Source organism: Sapajus apella, unplaced genomic scaffold (assembly GCF_009761245.1).
Source record: "Sapajus apella isolate SASKATOON/1434 unplaced genomic scaffold, GSC_monkey_1.0 scaffold71, whole genome shotgun sequence".
Lineage (NCBI taxonomy): Eukaryota > Metazoa > Chordata > Mammalia > Primates > Cebidae > Sapajus > Sapajus apella.
In genome coordinates this window covers 1118140-1140261 of record NW_022437011.1, presented here as the reverse complement: position 1 = coordinate 1140261, position 22122 = coordinate 1118140, and the positions used below count along the sequence as shown (strand labels likewise).

The window sequence follows — 22122 nt, the reverse complement described above, 5'->3', positions numbered from 1 at the left end:
GAGGCATGTGCACCGGACCGAGAGTCAGGAGACCTGGGTTCTAATCCCAGCTCTGCCAGTTTCCTGCACTGAGATTCTGGGCACATTTCTTGCCCTCCCAGGCCTCGGCCTCTCCATCTGTACCATGAAGGCTCAGACCAGCGGCCCTGCCGATCTAGCCTCTGATTTCCCTCTCCCATTCTACAAAGGGGGAATAAGGCCCAAAGGGGAAGGACCCCTGTGCTCACACTGCCCTGGTCATCCTCTTCCCAGGAGCATGGCATTCCCACAGACATGGGGTATGCAGTGGCACCCCACCACTCGGGCGTGTACCCCGTGCACATGCAGCTGTACGAGGCCTGGAAGCAGGTGTGGAACATCCGCGTGACCAGCACGGAGGAGTACCCCCACCTGAAGCCAGCCCGCTATCGCCGTGGCTTCATCCACAATGGCATCATGGTGAGTGGGCCCCTGGAAGCCCAGGAGGTAGCTGTCATGTGTGTGCACATGCTGTCCTGGGAAGCGTGGCTCTGATTTGCTAGCCTAGGGGTTGCAGATCAGCTTCTGCTGCCTCCTCTGGCACGCGAGGCTCTCTGTCTCAGGGAAGGTGGGCTGTCACTCTGGCCCCTTTCATGAGCTCTTTCTTCGCTTTTGTGACAGAGGATCAAGGAATAGTGAGCATTCTCAAAAGGGGTTTCTGATGAGGATGTGGGACAGGGCTCCATTACAGTCTTTTTGCTGATTAAAAATTTTTTCTTGACTGGGCATGGTGGCTCATGCCTGTAATCCTAGCACTTTGGAAGGTCCAGGCAGGCAGATTGCTTGATCTCAGGAGTTTCAGACCAGCCTCGGAAACATAGTGAAACCCTATCTCTACTAAAAAATACACCTGGTGATTAGCCAGCTATGGTGGTGTGTGCCTGCAGTCCCAGCTACTTGCAGGGCTGAGGCACGAGGATCACCTGAGCCTGGGAGATCAAGGCTGCAGTGAGTCTAGATTGCACCACTGCACTTCAGCCTGGGTGACCAGTGAGACTCTGTCTCAAAAAAAAAAAAAATTTTTTTTTCTGGGGCTTCTACCATGTACCTATCCCTTTTCTAGGCACTGGGAACACAGAAGTGCATAAAATGGAGGAAAGTTCCTGCCCTTGTAGACCTGACATTCTAGTGACAGGAGACAGACAATACGCTCAGGCGTGTGTAAAGTACACAGTGGTCAGGTGGTGGCGAGTTCCACAGACAGAGTGAAGCCGGGAATGGAAGGAAGGCGTGCTGGCAGGAGGAGCTGCTTTAAATAAGGTGGCTAGGTGGGCCTTCCTGCCGCATGAGGAAGAGCACTCAAGGCAGAGAAACAGCAAGTGCAAAGCCTGAAGCAGACTGTGCTGGCTGCGTTTGCGGACCAAATAGGAGGCCAGCATGGCTGGAGGGGAGTGAGGGACGGCGGTCGATGTGTCATGGATGGGTGAGGGACCAGATCAATAGGGCCATGTGAGGCCAGCCACTGGACGGCCGTGGGCTTTTAGGCTGAGATGGGAAGGTTTTGAATGGAGCATGATCTGACTCATCTTTGAAAGGGATTTCTATCATTCTGGCTGTTGTGTGGAGCAGAGACTGCAGGGGACAAAAGTGGCAGCAGGGAGACCAGTTAGGAGGCACTGCAGTCTTCCAGACCAGAGGTGGCAGCAGCTTGGGCCATCCCGGCATTGGGACGTGGCCATACTCTGGGCTTAGAGTAGTTAGGCCAGTGGTTAGATGAGCTGGATGCAGGGGTGGGAGGAAGAGAGGACCCAAAAATGACTGCAGCGTTTTTAGCCTGAGTAGCTGGAAGGATGACTTGTCATTGGTTGAGCCGGGGCAGCCGTGGGTAGGCAAGGTTCGTGTGTTTGTCCATCAGTCCACCCATCTGTCCACCCGCTGACCTCAGCACCAGGCCCTTGTGCTGAACTCCAGGCACTCGTTCAGCTCCTCAACCCTGAGCTCCAGGGATGAGGTGGTGACAAGGCAGGCACGTTCCCTGCTCCCATGGAGCCCACAGTTTTGTGAGGGGAGACAGATGACAAATGCCTAAGCCAGTGTGTGACAATGAGTGTCACCAGGTGAGGTTCGAACGTCGTGAGGGGGCTTGCAGAGGGCTTGGAGAACTGCTTCAGAGAGAGCCAGGCAGGGAGTGTGGCTGCAGCAGTCCAAGTTTCCAGAAACATTTCCGCTCTGTTACTTTTAGGCCTGCTTATTTTGTGCAGAGAATAGCAGTGAAGTTTGTAAAATGGCAAGGGCCGGTGGGTCACTGTGGGGCATGCTGTGCTGCAGGCTGCACCCAAGGGTGGGGGCCGTGTGGCCACATGGGAGATTGCCTTTAGGAGGAGCAGCTGGCCCTTCTTCTGAGGAAGAGTCCTCCCACCACCCTCATCCCAGGAGGCACCATAGCTCCTCTCCCCTGCCCCCTCCTCAGGTTCTCCCGCGGCAGACCTGTGGCCTCTTCACACACACCATCTTCTACAATGAGTACCCTGGCGGCTCCAGCGAGCTGGACAAGATCATCAACGGGGGCGAGCTCTTCCTCACCGTGCTCCTCAATCCTGTGAGTGCTCCACAGCCCATGGCTGCTGGTGAGAAGGGGCTGCTGGGCAGCCCGTCTACAGCTGACACAGGATTCTTGGAGCCAGGAAAGGGCGGGGAGGCATGAGTGAGTGCCTCGCTGTTGGGAGACCCACTCTCCCGCGCTGGCCCTGTCCTGCCTCTGTTGTGTCACCTTGGCTAAAGAATCCGAGCGTGTTTTTTTTTTTTCCTTTCCTAATCATGCACTTTAATACAGAAGTGTTGGCACTTTTAGGGATGTTACCTTTGGTCTTTGCTCCTGTGCGTATAGACACATACACACACATATATAAACTGCATTTCAGTTTTCTAGGTCTCACTTTTCTTATTTGTAGAATGCAAACAATTACCCCTACTCTGATAATATTTAATCAACATCCAATGGTGGTTGTTATTCAGCTCTGTGGGCTGAGTACTCTATCTTCCATACACTACACCCCTCACATTTACAAAACAAAACGCAAGTATTTGGGGCCAGTCAGACCTGAGTTTTTGTCTGTTGCCTCATCCAAGTACATGCAGCAAGTCTGTTGACAGCCCAGCGTGCCTTCCAGTGATCATCGGGGGCCTTGCAAGCTGAGGCAGGGTCAGAAGGGTCAAAGTTAGGGCTGAGGGTGGCTCAGACGCTGATGGGCCCTGCCTCTCTCCTCCCCTCCCCTGGAGCAGATCAGCATCTTCATGACGCACCTGTCCAACTATGGGAATGACCGCCTGGGCCTGTACACCTTCAAGCACCTGGTGCGCTTCCTGCACTCCTGGACCAACCTCCGGCTGCAGACACTGCCCCCTGTGCAGCTGGCCCAGAAGTACTTCCAGATCTTCTCCGAGGAGAAGGATCCACTCTGGCAGGTGGGGGGCTGGGTACCTTGCTGCAGGGATGGAATGGTAAATCTCACAGGTGCACACTCCAGACATGGACTCGAGGCTGAGCCCTCATGCCCTCACACTCTCACTCGCATGTAAACTCAGGTGCCCCTCTGCTTACCAGGGTGGGTGCATTCACTCCTGTGCACACACACATGCACGTTCATACATGTGCATACCTCCCCATGCAGACCTACATGCATGCACAGTCATACATAGCCTTGGAAAGGAAAAACAGTGTTAAAAAACTGAGTGGGCAGGACACAGTGGCTCACGCCTGGAATCCTGACACTTTGGGAGGCCAAGGTGGGCAGATTGCTTGAACCCGGGAGTTCAAGATCAGCCTGGGCAATATGACAAAATCCCATCTTACAAAAAGTACAAAAAGTAGCCAGGCATGATGGCATCCATCTGTAGGTCCCAGGTACTTGGGAAGCTGACATGGGAGGATCAGCTGAGCCTGGAGGTTGGGGCTGCAGTGAGCTGTGATCATACCACTGTACTCCAGCCTGGGCAACAGAGTGAGACCCTGTCTCAAAAACAAAAAGCAACAAAAAACTCCAAGTGAACACTGGGCAGACAAAGTATAGAAAGTAACTGCCCTGTCTTAGACAGACTCTTAGATAATCTCTTGTGTCTCTTCCAACTCCAGCAGGCTCTGAGCAGGAAAAGGGACTGATGGGAGGGATTGGGGGCCAGTTTTTGGGAAAGTCTGCTCCTTGGGGCTGTTAAAAAGTAGAAGCAGAAGCTGGAATTGGTGGCAGTCTCATAGTTCAGACTAGGAGTCCACAAACCATGACTCATGGGCCAAATCCAGCCTGAGACCTGTTTTTGTAAAGAAAGTTTTATTGGCACACAGCCAAGCTCGCTCTTGTATGTACTGTCTGTAGCTCTGTTCATGCTGTGACAGCAGAGTCAAGTAGTTGCAATGGAAGCTTTCATTCCCAAAGCCTAAAATATTTACTAAATATTTACCAAAAGATTTACTAAACTTTACAGGAAACATTTCTTGACCCCCTGGTTCAGACACAGGTTGTCCAGCTAAATTCAACAAGTCCTTAGGAGTTCCTGTTATGTGCTAAGCACGGGGCTGGGCCTTTTGCCAGGCTCTTTGGGGGACTTGAAACTAAGCACAAGTGGAGACTGCCTGTCAGGGGCTCAGTGTCTGGGAGTGGGAATGTGACATGAGCTGTAAGGGCCACAGATCCATGTGCAGTGGGAATCTGCTAACTGGGTTCTGGGGTGCCCCACACGTCCCTTCCACTGTTGTTTTAGGACCCCTGTGAGGACAAACGTCACAAAGACATCTGGTCCAAGGAGAAGACATGTGACCGCTTCCCAAAACTCCTCATCATCGGCCCCCAGAAAACAGGCAGGTCTCTCTGCTCTTGACCCAGCTTCCCCAACTACCTGCTGTCTCAGCCGCAGAATTCTGAGGACTGCCTCACCCTGGCCCCACTCCCTGATAATTTGCTCCCTCTTTCCCAGGAAGTAGGAGTGAAGTTGGGGTGAACACAAATTGCCTGTCAGTATAGAGGGGAAAGGTGGGGTCTGGAATTCTATTTATCCTGAACCACACATAGCCTCAGGGAGCTCTCCCTACATCCTCCTGGGAGTCTCCAAGTCTAGGCAGAGAAGCCCAGATCAGTTGCTTTGCAAGTTTGAGTAGTGCCAAGCAAAACTGGTACAAAGAGGACTGTGATCAATTAGCCATGTCTGCCAGAGGTGCAGGAGGAGAATCAGTGACATGATTGCTATGCATCTGTCACCCATACAGCCCTGCAAGGCACAGATGGGCACTCCCATTTTATAGACAGAAACTCAAGGTTCATACAAGTCAAGTGACTTCCCTTAACACATTCAGTTAGGTAATGGCAGTTCCAGGTCCTGAACTCTGGTCTCTGTGGCCCCGAAAAATATACTCTTAATTGCCAAACTCTACAGCCTCCTTCTCTTCTGAGCTGTCTAATAGCATGTAAACCGTAGATTCATACCACAGAAAGTGAAGGAACTCCCTGAGGAGGAAGTAGGGCAGGGTGCAGTGAGGAGATGGTGTTGGGAGGAGGAGACGTGGGAACTAGATTTCTTAGTTCTTTAAGAATTTCACATTAACAGAACTAGAGGGTCACAGACTCCCTATTCCCTGAGCTCCTAGCAAGTGCCCAGAGGACAGAGGCCCAGAGCTGGAAAGGACCAGCTCTTCCAGGATGCTGAGGCTGCCAGAGTACAGTGGTGAGAAGGATTCTGAGGCCAAGTCCTTGTTTAGTGAAGAATGCTGTGATGGATTAGTGATGTCTGCAGTAGATACGGGAGCTGCAGTGTCCACATGCATGCCACATATTTGCCACCCTGGATTTAGTAATTCCTTCATTGGACAGATAAAGAAGCTAAGACCCAGAGAAAGGCAGAGACCTCCAGGATCCCCACCGTGGGTAATGGGGAGCTAGGCTCAGAACCCAGACTCTATCTCTTGGCTGGGTGCTGGGCCCTGGGTCTCAGCTGTCTCCCGTCCCGACAGGCACCACTGCCCTCTACCTGTTCCTGGGCATGCACCCGGACCTAAGCAGCAACTATCCCAGCTCTGAGACCTTTGAGGAGATCCAGTTTTTTAATGGCCACAACTATCACAAAGGCATCGACTGGTGAGTTGGCCTTTCTGTCCACAGCAGAACGGGAAGGCCATCCTGGGGCCTCCCACAAGTCTGCTGTGGCCACAGCAGGAAGCAGCTGGAGCTTGCTCACACGCAGCTGAAGTTCCTGTAAACAGGGACAAAGTGCGGTGACCCTTGAGTCATGGTGCGACAGTGTTGTCATAGACAGGACACTCAATGAGGAAGCCCTTTGCCCCTTTGCTCTGCTGCCTGCAGTCAGAGATGCTGAAGCCGAGGTCCACGCCGCCCTTGCTTGCAGGGAGACATCCTGAGTCCTGGGGAGGAGAAGGATTTGCCCAGGTTCCCAAGGTCTGAAACGCAAATGTTCTGGCCCTCCTCACTGCGTGTGGCTGACTGAAGCAGAAGGTGTTCTTGTGGGCCCTTTGGGGACAGGTTGCCAGTCTTTGGGCATCACTTGGGGAAGTCATTAGGACTGCTGCTTCCCACCAGAGCCTGCATACGTTACCTCTATAGAAGTTCCCAGCAGAGGGTCCCTTTAAGGGTGTGGGGGACAGAACAGAGACAGTTTTACTCTCCAGCTTTTCAGTTTGCATCTTTCTCTATTTGCCTTTTTTTTTTCTTTTCCTTTTTAAATTTTCATGTCAGGCAGACAATGTGCTGACATCATAACAAAGTCTGAAGTGGGCGCACCTCACACACGGGTGTGAACACCCAGTCATTGCGTGCATGGATGGCAAGTTTGCCTTTTTAAACCTTGTTCACGTGTTACCGTTATTTATTATTTTTATGTCAGCCTGTTCCCTGGGTGGAGAGGTTATGGGCCTTCTGTCTGTTTTTGGTATTTTTCTGTGCGTATTTATCTTTTTTATCTGTGTGTCATCACTCTGTCTGCCTCTGTATCTGTCTTTCCATCCATCCAGCTACCTACATATTTTTTTTTTTTTTTGAGATGGAGTCTCACTCTCACCAGGCTGGAGTACAGTGGTGTGATCTCAGCTCACTGCAAGCTCCCGGGTTCAAGTGATTCTCCTGCCTTAGCCTCCTAAGTAGCAGGGACTACAGGCACAAGCCACCACACCCAGCTAATTTTTGTATTTTTAGTAGAGACGGAGTGTCACCATGTTGGCCAGGATGGTCTTGATCTTGACCTCGTGATCCTTCCGCTTCGGCCTCCCAAAGTGCTGGGACTACGGGCGTGAGCCACTGGGCCCAGCCCCATCTACCTACATTTCTAACATGTCCACAGTGTCTTATCTAAAATCTACTGTGGCTAGATGGATTGTTGAAAGTCAACATTTTCAGATTTTAGAAAGGTAATAAGGTGTGAAACCACATATTTAGTAACATCTTCAGTGATGCCTGGGGCAGCAACCTGTTAGCAAATTCATTAATACGTCTCTAGCAAAGTATGTGAATATTTACACAAAGAAGGAGGAGTAAGGCAGGTTTTGTTGCCAAATGGCTTTGCTGCAAACTTAGGAAGCAAAGCCTGTGTTTTCAGAGCTTTCTCGTTTGAGATATATTGTAAACAAAGGATTGTGGACAAGCAAAGAAAATTCAGCAAGATGAGAGAAAGTGTGATTCCTTGGCCCGATCCCCAAGAGTTTGATTTCGTAGGTTGGTGTAAAGTGAGCTGCAGGAATCTGACAGGCCCCCAGAACGGTCCCATCCCTGGGACAACCCTAGAGAAGCCCCACCTCGCTGGATAGGATAGGGACCCTGTACCGTTCATGAGGGTGGGCTTTGCTTCCCACAAGCCTCAGAAGTTAGACCCTGGAGCATTCATTTGGCTTCCAGAGGTTCTTCATCCAAGGTGGCCATCGCTCTGGTGGGATATGGGCATTAGTCTGGAAAGCCCTGCTCACCCACAGCAGGCTGGGAGGAGATGTGGTTTGGCAGGAGGTCCTGGTCCACAGTGACAGACCAGAAGGTGTTCCCTAGGTCAGGAAAGAAAGCCTGCCCTCTGGAGGCCTCCTCTCTCTCTGCCAGCCTCCCTGGGGCAGCTCTGGAGCCGCCCTGAGCCCCAGCTCGCCCCCTAGATGCAGAGAGAGTGACAGCTCTGGCAGTTTAGCCTGGAGTGGCCGAGGGGGCGGGATCCCAGAGTTAGGATTGAGGGGCATTACCCGCTCCCCATGACCTGCAACCGACGGCGAACCCACAAGTCTTCTGATCCTCCTGACCCCAGAGTCTCCTCGAAAAGGAGGGAATTTGAAACCAGGAGGCTGCCGAGAGACCATTTCTCTCCAGAATCCCCACTGGAGGCGTCTTTGTTTGGCTGGGAGCAAAGTCTCCCGCCTGCTCTCCGAGGAAGTTCTATCCCAGCGCCTCACCCACCAGCCATGTTCCCTAGCTCCCTCCTCAAGAATTTTATCTGTGAGGTCCCTCTCTGGGCTTCCTGCAGGTACATGGAGTTCTTCCCCATCCCCTCCAACACCACCTCCGACTTCTACTTTGAGAAAAGCGCCAACTACTTTGATTCAGAAGTGGCGCCCCGGCGGGCAGCAGCCCTCTTGCCCAAAGCCAAGGTCCTGACCATCCTCATCAACCCCGCAGACCGGGCCTATTCCTGGTACCAGGTAAGTGAGGCTGGGGTGGGTTCCCTGTGTGGGGGCGCGCAGGGCTCCATCGGATACTCAGTTCCTCACTCCCTCAACACATATTAGTAAGTACCTACTGTGTGCCAGCCCTCAGCCAGGCACCTGGAGCATGGTGGTAGCTGAGAATAGAGTCCCTGGTAGAGGAGTTAGGCAGAAATGGAAAGCCAGCTGCCAGTCCTCCTAGTGCCATGCAGAGTCCTGCCTCTGATTCTGACATTGACAAGAGGTGGAGACTGGTTATACCTTGAGGAGGCTTAGATTTGGTGAATAGCAACTCAGGATCATACTGACTGTAGCTTCCTCGCTGGACACTGGGGTGAGAGTGGGAGCTTATGGAAGGACAAGACTCAGGACTGCCATTCACAGTGGAGAAGGCGGGCTCCTGACCAGGTGACGCAGTTACCTGGACTGTGATATGTGGAGAGGGTGTGGATCCGAGCCCCTATCTGGGGCATGTGTGAACCAGAACTCTCTTCAATGCCTATGGCCTGACTTAATTTCCTGCACGCCAGCCCACTGAGCCTGCAGGAATGCTTTCAGGCCTTCCATGGCAGGGCAGGGGGAGTCCCTCCCCTGGCTGCCAGCATTCCTGGGATTATGCCACACTGCCAAGCACTTTGATTCAGAAGTGGCACCCCAGCGGAAAGCCACCCTGCTGTCCAGGCTGAGGTCCCGAGTATCCTCATTAACCCAGCAGACCAGGTCTGTGCATGGTGTTGGGGAGGGAGTGGGGCCCTGGGCTAAGGGAGGTGTTGCCAGGGAGGTGTCCCCTGTCCTGCCTGGGACAGCCTCTTCAGGCCTGGCCTCTGGCCTGTGCTATTTCCCACCTCACTTTGAGCCTCTTTCTCAGGTGTGACAGTGGCTGCCTCCCGCCTGGGCCCTCTCGGTCTCCTCCGCAGGGCTGGCACCTGCCTCCTCTTTGCTCACATGGAAGTCTCTCCTCCTGCCCCTCCCTGAGCCTGTGGGGAAGCCCTCTCTTACTCTTGTTCTCTAGGGCTTCTCTTTATGCCCTGATGTCTGCTTTCTCATGGGCTTTTTCTTTAGGAGAAGAAAACCAAGAAACACTCATTGGGTATTTCTCTTTTCTGCTGTGCCGTGTGCCCCTGCCTCCTGGCGCTGTGCAGGGAACTGGCAATCTGCTTTCCTGGGGGAACGTAGGGTAGAGAGGGAGCTGCCACAGGTTGGGTCAGTCCCTGTTCTGCACTGACACTGCTCTACATCTGCCACCTCCCTGGAGAGTCATGGCGGGTTTCTAGAAGGCAGCGGAGGGGTTTGATGTTTGTGTCCCCTTCTCAAAGATGAGAAAACCAAGTTTCAGTAAGTTTCACATGGTGGCATTTGAATCCAAGTCTGGTAAATCTAAGACCCTATTCCTTTTTCTGTCCATGGTCAAGAGGGGTAAGGGAGAGAAGGAGAAGGAAGGCTCATTCCCCCCAGGAGGAGCAGGAAGGTGCTGGAGGAGAGGAAGCTTGGTGGCCTGTCTCAGAAGGAGGTCTGGATGAGGAGGAGGCTGCTGTGCACCATTATCGTCCCGGCCCTGGGCTGTGTGTGATCTCAGGGGAGGGGTTGGCAACTGGGGGGTAGTGCCTGTTGTGCAGGTGCCCGAGCTCTGGACTTCTATTCTTAGTGAATTGTGCAGAGGCCAACCTCCCATGGTATTACTTTAGGTGGTTCAGACCTGCCAGTCTCCCTTTTATAGCTCTTTCCCAATCCTTCTGATTTCCATAAAGGAGAAACGCTCACTTTAGTACAAGTGGCTCTTACGGCCTTTCTAACACTGCCAACCTCTGCTTTCAACACAGAGGGCATGTTCAGGGCCTGTTGCAGCCATGTGTGTGTGGCTGGAGTTTCAGAACATTGCTTTGTTTTCATTGCATTTATGAGTGGTTGCCTTCTATATATGACAACAGTGCAGTGGTGCGATCTCAGCTCATTGCAACCTCTGCCTCCTTGGTTCAAGCGATTCTCATGCCTCAGCCTCCTGAGTAGCTGGGAGCACAGGTGCACACTGCCATGCTGGCTAATTTTTGTATTTTTAGTACAGACGGGGTTTCGCCATGTTGGCCAGGCTGGTCTTGAACTCCTGACCTCAAGTGAGCCACCCCCCTCAGCCTCCCAAAGTTCTGAGATTACAGGCTTGAGTCACTGCGCCCGGCCTCAGGAAATCCTGCTTTAGTCCAGCTCCCGTATTTCAAAGATGGAGAAGTTGGGGCTCTGGGAGCAGTGGCTTCCCCTGACACTGGACATGGTGAGAGGCAGAGCTAGGACTCAGACCCAGAGCTCCTGGGTCCAGCTGAGGATCTAGCCGCCTCGCAGGCTGCTGTCGCTCTAAGGCTACTTCCTTTGTGCCCTCCGTGTGGCATACTGACCTTCTTTCTTTGTCTGCAGCACCAGCGAGCCCACGATGACCCGGTGGCCCTAAAGTATACCTTCCATGAGGTGATTACAGCTGGCTCCGATGCATCTTCGAAGCTGCGTGCCCTTCAGAACCGCTGCCTGGTCCCCGGCTGGTACGCCACCCACATCGAGCGCTGGCTCAGTGCCTATCACGCCAACCAGGTAGCTCCTGTCCCTGACCCTGTGAGGGCAGTCACAGTACTGGCTTGCTGTGGTTAGCGGAGAGCCTCAAACTCTTTCTCACTAGCCACAGGGCCAGATATGCCCTCCTTTGAGTGCTAGACCCTTGGGTCTATAAAGATTTTATTATTTTATTTTGAGACGGGATCTCTGTTGCCCAGGCTGGAGTGCAGTGGCGTGATCGCAGCTTATTGTAGCCACAACATCCCGCGTTCACACGATCCTCCCACCTCAGCCTCCCAAGTAGCTGGGACTACAGGTGTGAACCACTGTGCCCAGCTAATTTTTTTTTTTTTTTTTTTTTAAGAAACAAGGTCTTACTATGTTGCCCAGGCTGGTCTCAAATTCCTGGGCTCAAGCAATCCTCCCTTGGTCTTCTCAAGTGCTGGGATTACAGGCATGAGCCACTGCACCTGGCCTAAAAAGACTGTAGACCTGTTTATCCCAAGGTTGATACGTGAGAACTCCCCAATCCTGTGTCCCATCACCACGGACCTGTAGCCCTAAGGGGACCCAGAAAGCCCTGAGGCAGTCAGGTGATGGAGGGAGAGCCTGCCTGGAGGGGTGGTATACCCCTCCAATCATACCAGGCCTTGTATTTATTTATTTATTGTGAGACGGAGTCTGGCTCTGTCTCCTGGTCTGGAGTGCAGTGGCATGATCTTGGCTCACTGCAACCTCTGCCTCCTGGGTTCAAGCACTTGTTCTGTCACCAGGCTGGAGTACAGTGGCTCAATCTCGGCTCACTGCAACCTCCGCCTCCTGGGTTCAAGTGATTCTTCCACCTCAGCCTCTTGAGTAGCTGGGACCACAGGCGTGTGCCACCATGCCCGGATAATTTTTTTGTATTTTTAGTAGAGACGGGGTTTCACCGTGTTGGCCAGGCTGGTCTTGAACTCCTGACCTCAAGTGATCTGCTAGCCTCAACCTCCCAAAGTGCTGGGATTACAGGTGTGAGCCACCATGCCTGGCCATACCAGGCCTTTTAGGCAAACTTGTGGAGTGTTTGAGCAGTAGAGTGACATGTGGGCTGGAAGCCAGTGAGAGGCCAGAGAGAGATGTTTGTAGGGACTTGAGGGGCAGGCAGGGTTTTGGTGATAGCTCTCACTCCTGCTTTCCAAGAAATGGCATTGGGCAGTGGAAGCTGGTGGAGAGCAGGAGTGAGACCACAGAGGACTGATCTTGGGGACGCCTGCCATTCAATAGGGGAGGAGGAGCTAGATTCTAGAGGGTGCAGGATTCCATATATATAAGCAGGCCCATTCCTGCTGCTGTGACTATTGTCCCTGTTTGCCACCGAAGACAAAGCAGGTCCCGATCCCCTTTCCTCCTTTCCAGATTCTGGTCTTGGATGGCAAACTGCTGCGAACAGAACCTGCCAAAGTGATGGACACGGTGCAGAAGTTCCTTGGGGTGACCAACACCATTGACTACCACAGAACCTTGGCGTGAGTGTTGCCTTTGCCTCTCAGCAGGTTATTTCCCTGATAAGGCACCTGGGCCAAAAAAGCCAAAGGCTTGAATAATTATGAGAGAGACAGAGGTTAATTAGAGTCAGCAAGTATGAGAAGTTCTTAATATGATTTAAGTCATATTAATAAAGGTATCACCTTAAGAAAAAGGGAGGTGATAAATCTGTTCTGCTCTGATCAGACCATCCTGGAGTGTTCTCTTTCATCTGGGCTGAACATTTTCAGAATGCTTTATGTAAGTAAGTTAAACCAGTGATTAACCACCCCAATTCTCACAAGTTTTCTTAGCATTAGGTTTTTTCTTTTCTTTTCTTTTTCTTAAGACAGGGTCATTCTGTTGCCCAGGCTGGAGTGCAGTGGCATGATTTCGGCTCACTGCAACCTCAACCTCCCAGGCTCAAGTGATCCTCCCACCTCAGTCTCCTGAGTAGCTTGGGACCACAGGCAGTTAAATTAGCGACTCCTGGCTAATTTTTGTATGCTTTGTAGAGATGGGGTTTCACCATGTTGCTCAGGCTAGTCTCAAACGGCGTGGTGACTCACGCCTATAATCCCAGCACTTTGGGAGGCCAAGGCGGGCGAATCGCCTGAGGTCAGGAGTTTGAGACCAGCCTGGCCAATCTGGCAAAATCCTGTCTCTACTAAAAATACAAAAATTAGCCGGGCATGGTGGCAGGTGCCTGTAATCCCAGCTGCTCAGGAGACTGAGGCAGAGAATGGCTTGAACCCCAGAGGTGGAGGTTGCGGTGAGCCGAGATCGCACTATTGCACTCCAGCCTGGGCAATAAGAATGAAATCCCGCCTCAAAACAAAAACAAAAACAAAAAATCTTACTCAGCACCTCGTGCAAGTGCGTCAAGAATGCCCTCCCACCATGAGTAAGTGCCTCCGGAATTGCAGGGGCTCAGGGCCGGGAGAGGCTGCTTTCCAGTGCTATGTCACAGATAAGTAACATACTCAGATGAGGGGACCCCAAGAGGAGGAGGAATCAAGTCACCCTCCCTGGCTCCATTCTTGGAAAAATCTTGCCACAAGTACATTCCCTCTTCACTGTGGTGGGAGTTGAAGGTGGACAAGGGAAGTCAGTCCTTCACCTTGAGGGAGAAAGGGCCGCCTACTAAGGCCGTGGGCCATGGTGCCGGATGTGCCATAAATGGTAGCTGCCGCTGTCCTTGTCATCACCACCACCACCACCATCATCATCGCCATCATCTATACCTATCCTGTGACCCATTCAGAAATCTGTGTTCTCCTCCTCGATTCATGGGAATTCTGTGTTCTTGATGCCCTCGTGCTCAAGAATCTCCTAACAGTTCCTGACCCAGGGCTGAATTCTGATGTCAGTATCCTTCCCTTCCCCATGACAGCTTCCGATCTCATGTCCCAAAAATGCCTTTGAAAGCAGAAGGCTGGGCACAGTGGCTTACGCCTGTAATAATCCCAGCACTTTGGGACGCTAAGGCAAGTGGATCACCTGAGGTCAGGAGTTCTAGACCATCTTGGCCAACATTGAGAAACCCTGTCTCTACTAAAAATACGAAGTTAGCCAGGCTTAATGGCGCGTGCCTGTAATCCCAGCTACTTGAGAGGCTGAGGCAGGAGAATTGCTTAAACCCGGGAGGCGGAGGTTGCGATGAGCCAAGATTGGGCCTCTCCACTCCAGCCTGGGCAACAAGAGTGAAACTCCATCTCAAAAAAAAAAAAAAAAAAGGCAGGATAATGTTGGCAATCTTGCTGTGTCATTTCTGAAGTTTACTCCAAAAAATAAAACACTCCAGTGATAGGCATGCTTAAGGGGAGCTGTGGTTGCCGCATGTTTTGATAAAGATGAAATTTATTTATTTATTTATTTTTATTTATTTATTTATTTTTATTTATTTATTTTTTTTTTTTGAGACGGAGTTTCACTCTTGTTACCCAGGCTGGAGTGCAATGGCGCGATCTCGGCTCACTGCAACCTCCGCCCCGCTGGGTTCAGGCAATTCTCCTGCCTCAACCTCCTCAGTAGCTGGGATTACAGGCACGCGCCACCATGCCCAGCTAATGTTTTTTTTGTATTTTTAGTAGAGACGGGGTTTCACCATGTTGACCAGGATGGTCTCGATCTCCTGACCTCGTGATCCACCCGCCTCGGCCTCCCAAAGTGCTGGGATTACAGGCTTGAGCCACCGCGCCCGGTCAAGATGAAATTTATTAAAAAGCAGAAGAACCTCCGCTAAACACCTCCTTCCCCATTGACACTGGGAGGGATACAGAAGGCTTCTTGGGGCTGGTTGGTTTGTTTTAAAAGTTACTCAGCATTGAGAATGCTCAGAAAGGGTTTCCCAGAACATTGAAGGATGGGAAACTGTTCATGCTTAGTTTGCTGAAGGGGCTGCGGCTGCTCAGGCTGGAGAAGAGATGACTCAGAGTGTGTGAGCTGCCCTTTGCCGGGAAGCAGGGCAGGCACATTTAGTGCAGCCCAGGGCACATTTGATCCCGCAGGTGGCACATAGCCCCCGACAGTCCATGTAGGTTCAAGAGCAGTAGATTCTCTAGGCTCTGCCATTCCTGGGGTCCATGAACATGGCTTTAAGGTGGGAAGTGGGTGGGCTGAGCCAGCTCCCATCCAGGGACTTTCCCACCTCTGCAGGTTTGATCCAAAGAAAGGATTTTGGTGCCAACTGCTCGAAGGAGGAAAAACCAAGTGTCTGGGCAAAAGCAAGGGCCGGAAATATCCCGAGATGGACTTGGATGTAAGTGGTGGACACACTACCTGTGGCAGCTGCATAAGTGTAAGGGCCCATGTATGGGGTTGGGGGGGCCTCTCTTCCCTTTATCATGCGCTCAGCATGTTCATGGCCTTAGCATCTCTTGGGCAGTATTTCTAAGAGGAGGAAACATGGGCTGGGGCATAGTGGGTCAGAACTGATTTTGTCAAACAAGTATTGATTACCTTCTATTAAGGGCTGAGTACTGTGGGGTTTTGAGAATGAGCCAGACATGTTCTCTGCCTTCAAGGAACTCCTGGTCTTGGCAGGAGATGAGTCACAGCACCATTAAGTAGAATATAGGCAGAGTCAGAGAGGGCACACAGGCGCTATGGGAGCTCACAACAGGGCACTTGAAGCTGAGAGGGGTAAAAAAGGCTCCTTAAAGGAGGGATGGGGGTCTCTGGAGTTGCGCCCAGAAGGACAAGATCTATTTTATAGTATTTGGACCTATGGAACGGGAGGGCAGGTAAGAACAGCATGTGTAAAAACATACGGGAACAAAAGAAGTTTTAAAAAATATGTAGGCAAAAGGTCACAGACTGTGTGTCTTGTTATTTCCTCCTTTTCCTACTTTCCTCTTTTTTTTTTAAATTTTTTAATTTTTGAGACAGGGTCTTGTTCTGTTGTCTAGGCTGGAAAGCAGTGGCGTGATCATGGCTCGTGTAGCCCCCCAGGCTCAATTGATCTTCCCGCCTCAGCCTCCCATAGTGCTGGTATTATAGGCGTGAGCCACTGTGCCTGGCCCTGCCCCGCCTCGGGTTTTGATTATTAATTCTCTCTCTTCTCTCCCTATCAGAAGAATTTTGACCTTGTGAGCTATGATGCTTCTGCCAAACGGGAATTCTCTATTGGAGGCTACCATTTAAAAGGAGATTGTGGATAAATAAGAGGTGTATGGGGGTTGGTGCCAACAGCTTGGTGGGTTTTTTTTTTTTTCTTTTTAGATGGAGTTTTGCTCTTGTCACCCAGGCTGGAGTGCAGTGGCGTGATCTTGGCTCACTGCAACCTCTGCCTCCCAGGCTCAAAAGATTCTCCTGCACCAACCTCCTGAGTAGCTGGGATTATAGGTGCTCACCACCACACCCAGCTAATTTTTGTATTTTAATAGAGACGGGGTTTCACCATGTTGGCCAGGCTGGTCTTGAACTCCTGACCTCAGGTGATCCGCACACCTTGGCCTCCCAAAGTGCTGGGATTACAGGCATGAGCCACCATGCCTGGCTGAGCATGGTGGTTTTAAAGAGGAGGTCTCTCTTAAGTCAGCACATCACCAAGGTCTGAGTTTTCCTTCCTGTTACAGTCCCGAGCCTTCCTGAAGGACTATTACCGGGACCACAACATCGAGCTCTCCAAGCTGCTGTACAAGATGGGCCAGACGCTTCCCACTTGGCTACGCGAGGACCTCCAGAACACCAGGTAGCCACGGCCACTGCAGCCAGACTGAACGTTTGTGACAGCAGGGATGTCCCACCACACGCTGAGCCAGACTGACCTGCAGAGTGGGGAGCTGGGCCGGGGCAGCCGCGTGCTTATGAGCAATACTCTGTGGAGGCCTGGTGGGGCCAGGGGAGCCCAGGCGGGTCCGCAAGCGCCTCGGAGCACCCACCGCTGGGTCTATGGCCTATGGGACTTCCCTCGCCAGCAGAGGTCCATTCCGTTCCCAGCTGCTCCTGGGGAGGCCGCTTCCTGGTAGGAGGGAGTCTGCGAGACTCTTCTGTCCCTCACTGTGTTCCACCCACGTCCCCTCTCTTCACCTACCACTCCCTGCTTCCTCAGGGTGCCCCTCAGTATTCGCTGCCATATGCCCCTGTCCTCCAGACTATAGGAGAGGAGAGCCTTTTGCCAAACCAGGGAGAGAGACTGGACATTTCTCTGACTGTTTTGAGCCAGGCTCTTTCAAAGAGCCAGCTGGGTCCCCAGAGTCGGTCCCTAGGCTGGATGGGAGGGTGACCACCTCGAGCGGATGCGCAGTCTCTACTTCTGGTTCCTACGTTCGGGTCTCACCCTCCCGTTCTGGGGAAGGAATCTCTGGTTCCCACAGTTTCCACCCCATCCTCAAGGCTTCCTGCGGGGGCTTTGGGGCACTGCCTTGCCATGGGGCCCAGAGACCTGGACCCTACCTGCGCCCCCTTTCTTCCTCCTGGGATATGACATGTGTGGTGTTTCCTGTGGTAAAAAACTGAGGTGGGCCAGGAGTCTGCCAGTATACATGTTCCTGAGTGCAGACTCGGTCCCCACACCCTCCCAGCCTCACGCCCAGGCAGACGTGGGCGAGGTGGTGAGACTGCCGGCCCCCTGTGGCTGAGGGCTCCCAGAGACCCCCTTAACCTCCCAAATACTAAGAAGCTAAAGTATTTTAATATTTTTTTTTCTTGGTGCCAGAGTTTATACCCTGGGTGCTGGGGTCACACTGTGTTATATATATATATATATATATATAATGTGTATATATATATATTCTATTTTTTTTGGTTGGGTTTGTTTTTAATTCAGTCATACAAAATGGTAGTAAGCCCCAGTCTCAAGGGGCGTCCTGTCTTAGAGCTAGAGATGAGGTGTCAGGGAGGGAGGGCGTGTCCTCAGTGGCCTGGGGGCTGAGGGGACAGTTGGAAGGGGCGCTCCCCAGTGCTGTGGCTGCCCTGGGGCCACCGCAGGTGAACACAGGTGGTGAGATGGCCGGGAAGACCAGCTGTCGCCAGGACATCAGGCTGCTCGATGTCCAGTGACCCTGAAGGAATTTCAGCCAAAGGAGGCCACCAGGGCTGAGCTAGAACTGGGACAAGCAGCTGGCCCGCCCCCTCTCCCTCACATGGTGCTAGGCTGGGAGCTGCCCTGAGAGCTGGGATGCCCCCCAGGGCCCACAGAACTGTCTCCAGGCCCCCTGTAGACAGTGGGATCTCTGGGCTGATTTCTGGTTGGGGGTCTGCTCCTACTCCCCCCCCCCCCCCCCCCCCCCCGTTTAACAATGTGAAGTGACTGAGGTTGGGGTGCCTCTCCCTGGCCCCCTCCAACTGCCAAATTCCGCTTCCCCCAACACCCAGGAAATACTTTCTGGAGAGCCTTGTCTTGTTCAGAAGACTCTAGCATCATGGGGCTGGAAGGTCCTTTGACGGGTATGAAACAGGTCCAGAAAGGGGAGGTGGCCTGCTTGGCTGATGTCATGGAGCTGGCTGGGAGCAGGGCAGAGCGTTGAACCCGAGGCTCCTGGTTCCAAGTCCTATCGAGCTTCTTCCAGTGCCACACTGCCTCTGAGCCCATCCTTGGGACCCTACTCTGTGTCAGGTTCCTGTCCCTCCCTCCGTCACACCGTGGTCATTCCAGGATATGGGGACAAACCACTCCTTCCCAGCCAGGGTGCCTTTGAGCCTTCTCATTCCCAGGTCTGCGTTTGCATCCCTGTGGTGTTCTCCTCTCTCAAGAGGCCTTCCCCAGCCTGCGGGGGCCTGGGTCTGTTCTGAGCTGATTCCCTTTTCTCCAGTTCTCTGCTGGGAGGAGGAAAGTTGGACAGTCCCCGGGACCAGCTGCAGGTGGTTTGTTAGAATACAGAACGGTGTCCCCATCGTGCTTCTCAGTGGGGTCTGCAAGCCTGGGAAATTTGGGCGTCGTTGGCCCAGCAGGGATGAGAAGCAAAGTGAGGGCAGGGTGGCATGTCTACTTGTACACTCATGAAGACTTGCCCACGCCATGGAACCAGGGCCTCCTGGAGAGGGGCCGTGACTTCCATAGTTCCAGCCCTGAGCCTCACTTCCCATCCGTCAGGGAGGGGACCGGGCTGTAGGGTGGATGAGGATCTTACAGCTCCCAGGTTCTGAAATTGACTCTCTGGGCCCGGAGGCCTCTCTCGCTGAGCCTGGAAGGCAGGAAAGGCGGGCTGGCCTGGGGCAGGAGCTCCACTTCTTTCTGCCTCTGGCTGTGGGAAGGAGCAGGCAGTTGGAAATCCTGTGGCAGCAGAGATCGTCTGGATTTTTGCCTGGGCCCTTCTGTGAGCCTGGGGACTGGACCTGCCACAGGTTCTAAGTCTGTCTGTCTAGGTCACTGCTGCCACTTCCACTCCCACTAACAGACCTTTCTTGAAGACCCACTAGGCCCAGACGCTGCTGGGACTTGCCGGTATGGGGGATGGAAGGAGAGGCACTTAAGCTGCGTGAGGGGCTGTCAGCTAATGGGTACACGGACACGCCTTCCAAGAAGAGAAAACCACAGGTGCATGGGGCAGCATGGTCAGTCTTTAACGCCCACCAATTCACTCTAAGCATTTGGCCAAAACTGGGAGAGAGAAATGGCTGAAATTGTTCAGGTGGCTTCACCGTCTATTCTGTGGTCCCCTCCATGAGCCTTTGCCCCAGGGTGAGGGCAGGCAGGAGTGTCACTGCAGCTGCCTCAGTCATTCAGGGTTCCAGAGCCTTCTGTGGTGGAGCATTTGGCGGCTTGGAGGATGTATCTGAAGTTTAAAAATGGGCCTTTTCTGAGCAGTCAGAAAGACGAGCAGTCAGCGCTTCTCGGCCCAGCTAAGGAAGCCCTCTGCTCCCAGCAGAGGAGAGCTGCACCGACCTGCAGAGGTTGAGCGTGCCCATGGCTTGTTAGTGGGAAGAGCAAGTACAAAAATGTTTTACCAAACATTTAATTTAATTATGAATGCCCACTCCCCAGCATCTAGATCTAAAATTGTTAACATTTTGCCACATCTGTTTTCCTCCCTCTGTGTACATATATATTTTTTCTGGCCTAATTTAAAAGTACATGGCAAACATCATGAAACTTCACCCCTGAAAGCTTCAGCCTGCATCTCCTAAGAGCTGGGGCTTTCTCCTGCACGTTGGCCCAGTATCACAGCCAAGACGAGAAGTCATTTCCCAAGGACACCTGCTGTCCACTCTGTGTTCAGTTCCCCCAGTTGTCTCCCAGGTAACTCGTGCCTGGTTTTGGAATCAGCATCCAGTCACGGTGCACACGTTGCATTTGCTAACTATGTTTTTAAAGTCTCCTTGAATGCTGAAAGGTCTTCTCTCAGCTCACGTGGAGGTTTTCGATGATGTTGTTTTTGAGGCCCTCGGCCTGCTGTCATGTTGACACCCCACGTTCTGCATTTGTCAGATTGTTTCCTCATGGTGTCGCATAACCACTTATTCTATCCCCCGTACTTTCAAGGCTAATTTAGGCTCCATGGGATTTTGCCTTTTGTGCTGACTTGACAACTTCACTCCTGCCTAAGATGCACCTCCACTGTCACCTGTACCAAGTGCCAAAACAGCAGAGGGGCCGGTTAGAGCAGGAGCTCCTGGGAGGGCCCGGGAGGGCTCCCTGGAGAGGGCCACACATCTGGGCCTCGGAAGGAACGACACAGGGCTCTGGAAGGAGGAAGCTGCACACCTGGAGGCTGGACCTTCGACCCTGGGGATGGGCCTCAGGGCAGCAAACACAGCATATGTCTCTCTCTCGCTGTTTTGGGGTCCCAGGGTTTTCACTTCCTGGAGGCCCGTGGTCCGTGTATGCTGGAGCGGAGCCAGGCTCTGGGACACAGCAGGGAAAAGCCTCCATGGGGAACTGTGCCTCCCACAGCTGTGGTGTGAGCAGAGCTCCGGCCGGCGGCAGGAGCTGTGAAATTTTGTCCCAGCTGGCTCCATTTAGTAGCTGCCTGACATCTTCCTCCCAGGGCCTCAGTTTCTTCATCTGTAGAATGAGCAGAAAGGGGCTACAGCAGGAGTTTTCACACATCAAAGGAGGCAGCTCTGCTCTAGTTGATGTGAGGAGGAGGGGGGCCTAGACCCCCTGCTGCCCAGGCCCTTGAGGACACACTGGGTTCCTGGCTTGCCAGCTCTGGGCTGGATGCTCTCGCCAGCTCGGATGGCTGGAGAGTTTTCAGTTTTTCCGAGGGACAGGCATAGGGTTTATGTGGGGTCAACGCTGAGAACCTGGGGGAAACTGGCCGCATTTTATCCTGAGAAGTTCGTCCCTGCTGTTCTTCCTCTTTCTGGCCCTGGAGGAGGATGAGTGAGGAGAGGGTTTTCTACGACTGTGTTAGCTTTTGTTATTAGCAAGAGGGCTCCTTTTGTAATTTGTGCATGAAATTCATGTCATTTCCTGGGAGAGGAGAGGGCTGACTGGAGAGGGTGGGGGGCACATTAGGGGAGCAGGCAGAGGTTTCCTTCCCTCATGGGGGGGTGGGGAGAGGGGGCTCTACCCGGTTCACCTGATGAGGGCTCTCAAACCAGCCGTTTTGGGTTGTGTTAAAGGTGAGACCTTCCTCCATTAATGTACAATCTCGAACTAACTGCTAATAAAGTGGGGTTCTGTTTGTACACCCTGGTGCTGTCTGTCTGACCTTTTTACGAGGCCTGCAGGGGAGGGTGGAGTGGGGGTGTTTGCATGCACAGCCAAAGCCCACGCGTTCCCGCCACCTCAGGCAGGCACACCATTCACTATACCATGATGATTTGGTTGAAAGTAATGAACTCAGTCTCCAAGTCCTGCCAGGGAAATTTCTATACAATTTTCTGATTTCTGACAGATCTATACAGTATGTCCATCGTGGAAAGAGAACACTACAGTTTGTCTTTTTCCTGGGGTTGTAGCTATATGTATATCACATCAAACAAATACATACATGGTGACTTGGTCAACCAGATCATTTCCACTGGGTTATAAATGGAAGCTTTTCCAGATGGAGCAGAGG

The 22122-nt window shown here is 52.5% G+C and overlaps 1 protein-coding gene and 1 non-coding gene across 7 annotated transcripts in view; one reads left to right on the top strand and one right to left on the bottom strand.

The window, feature by feature from the left end:
* Positions 1-21750, top strand: part of NDST1 (N-deacetylase and N-sulfotransferase 1) — a 70960-nt gene extending 49210 nt beyond the window's left edge. For all 6 annotated transcript variants that reach the window (XM_032250201.1, XM_032250197.1, XM_032250198.1 and 3 more), the window contains 10 exons: positions 253-438; positions 2429-2557; positions 3241-3423; positions 4714-4810; positions 5957-6080; positions 8452-8626; positions 11036-11206; positions 12563-12672; positions 15329-15431; positions 16750-21750. In XM_032250201.1, coding sequence (XP_032106092.1) covers positions 253-438; positions 2429-2557; positions 3241-3423; positions 4714-4810; positions 5957-6080; positions 8452-8626; positions 11036-11206; positions 12563-12672; positions 15329-15431; positions 16750-16869 — 1398 coding nt within the window. In that variant the 3' untranslated portion in view covers positions 16870-21750. The remainder of the gene's footprint in view (positions 1-252; positions 439-2428; positions 2558-3240; positions 3424-4713; positions 4811-5956; positions 6081-8451; positions 8627-11035; positions 11207-12562; positions 12673-15328; positions 15432-16749) is intronic.
* LOC116531714 lies at positions 6690-6791 on the bottom strand. The gene has a single exon (XR_004260544.1). It is a non-coding gene; the product is annotated as a small nucleolar RNA U13 (small nucleolar RNA).
* Positions 21751-22122: the final 372 nt, after the last annotated feature.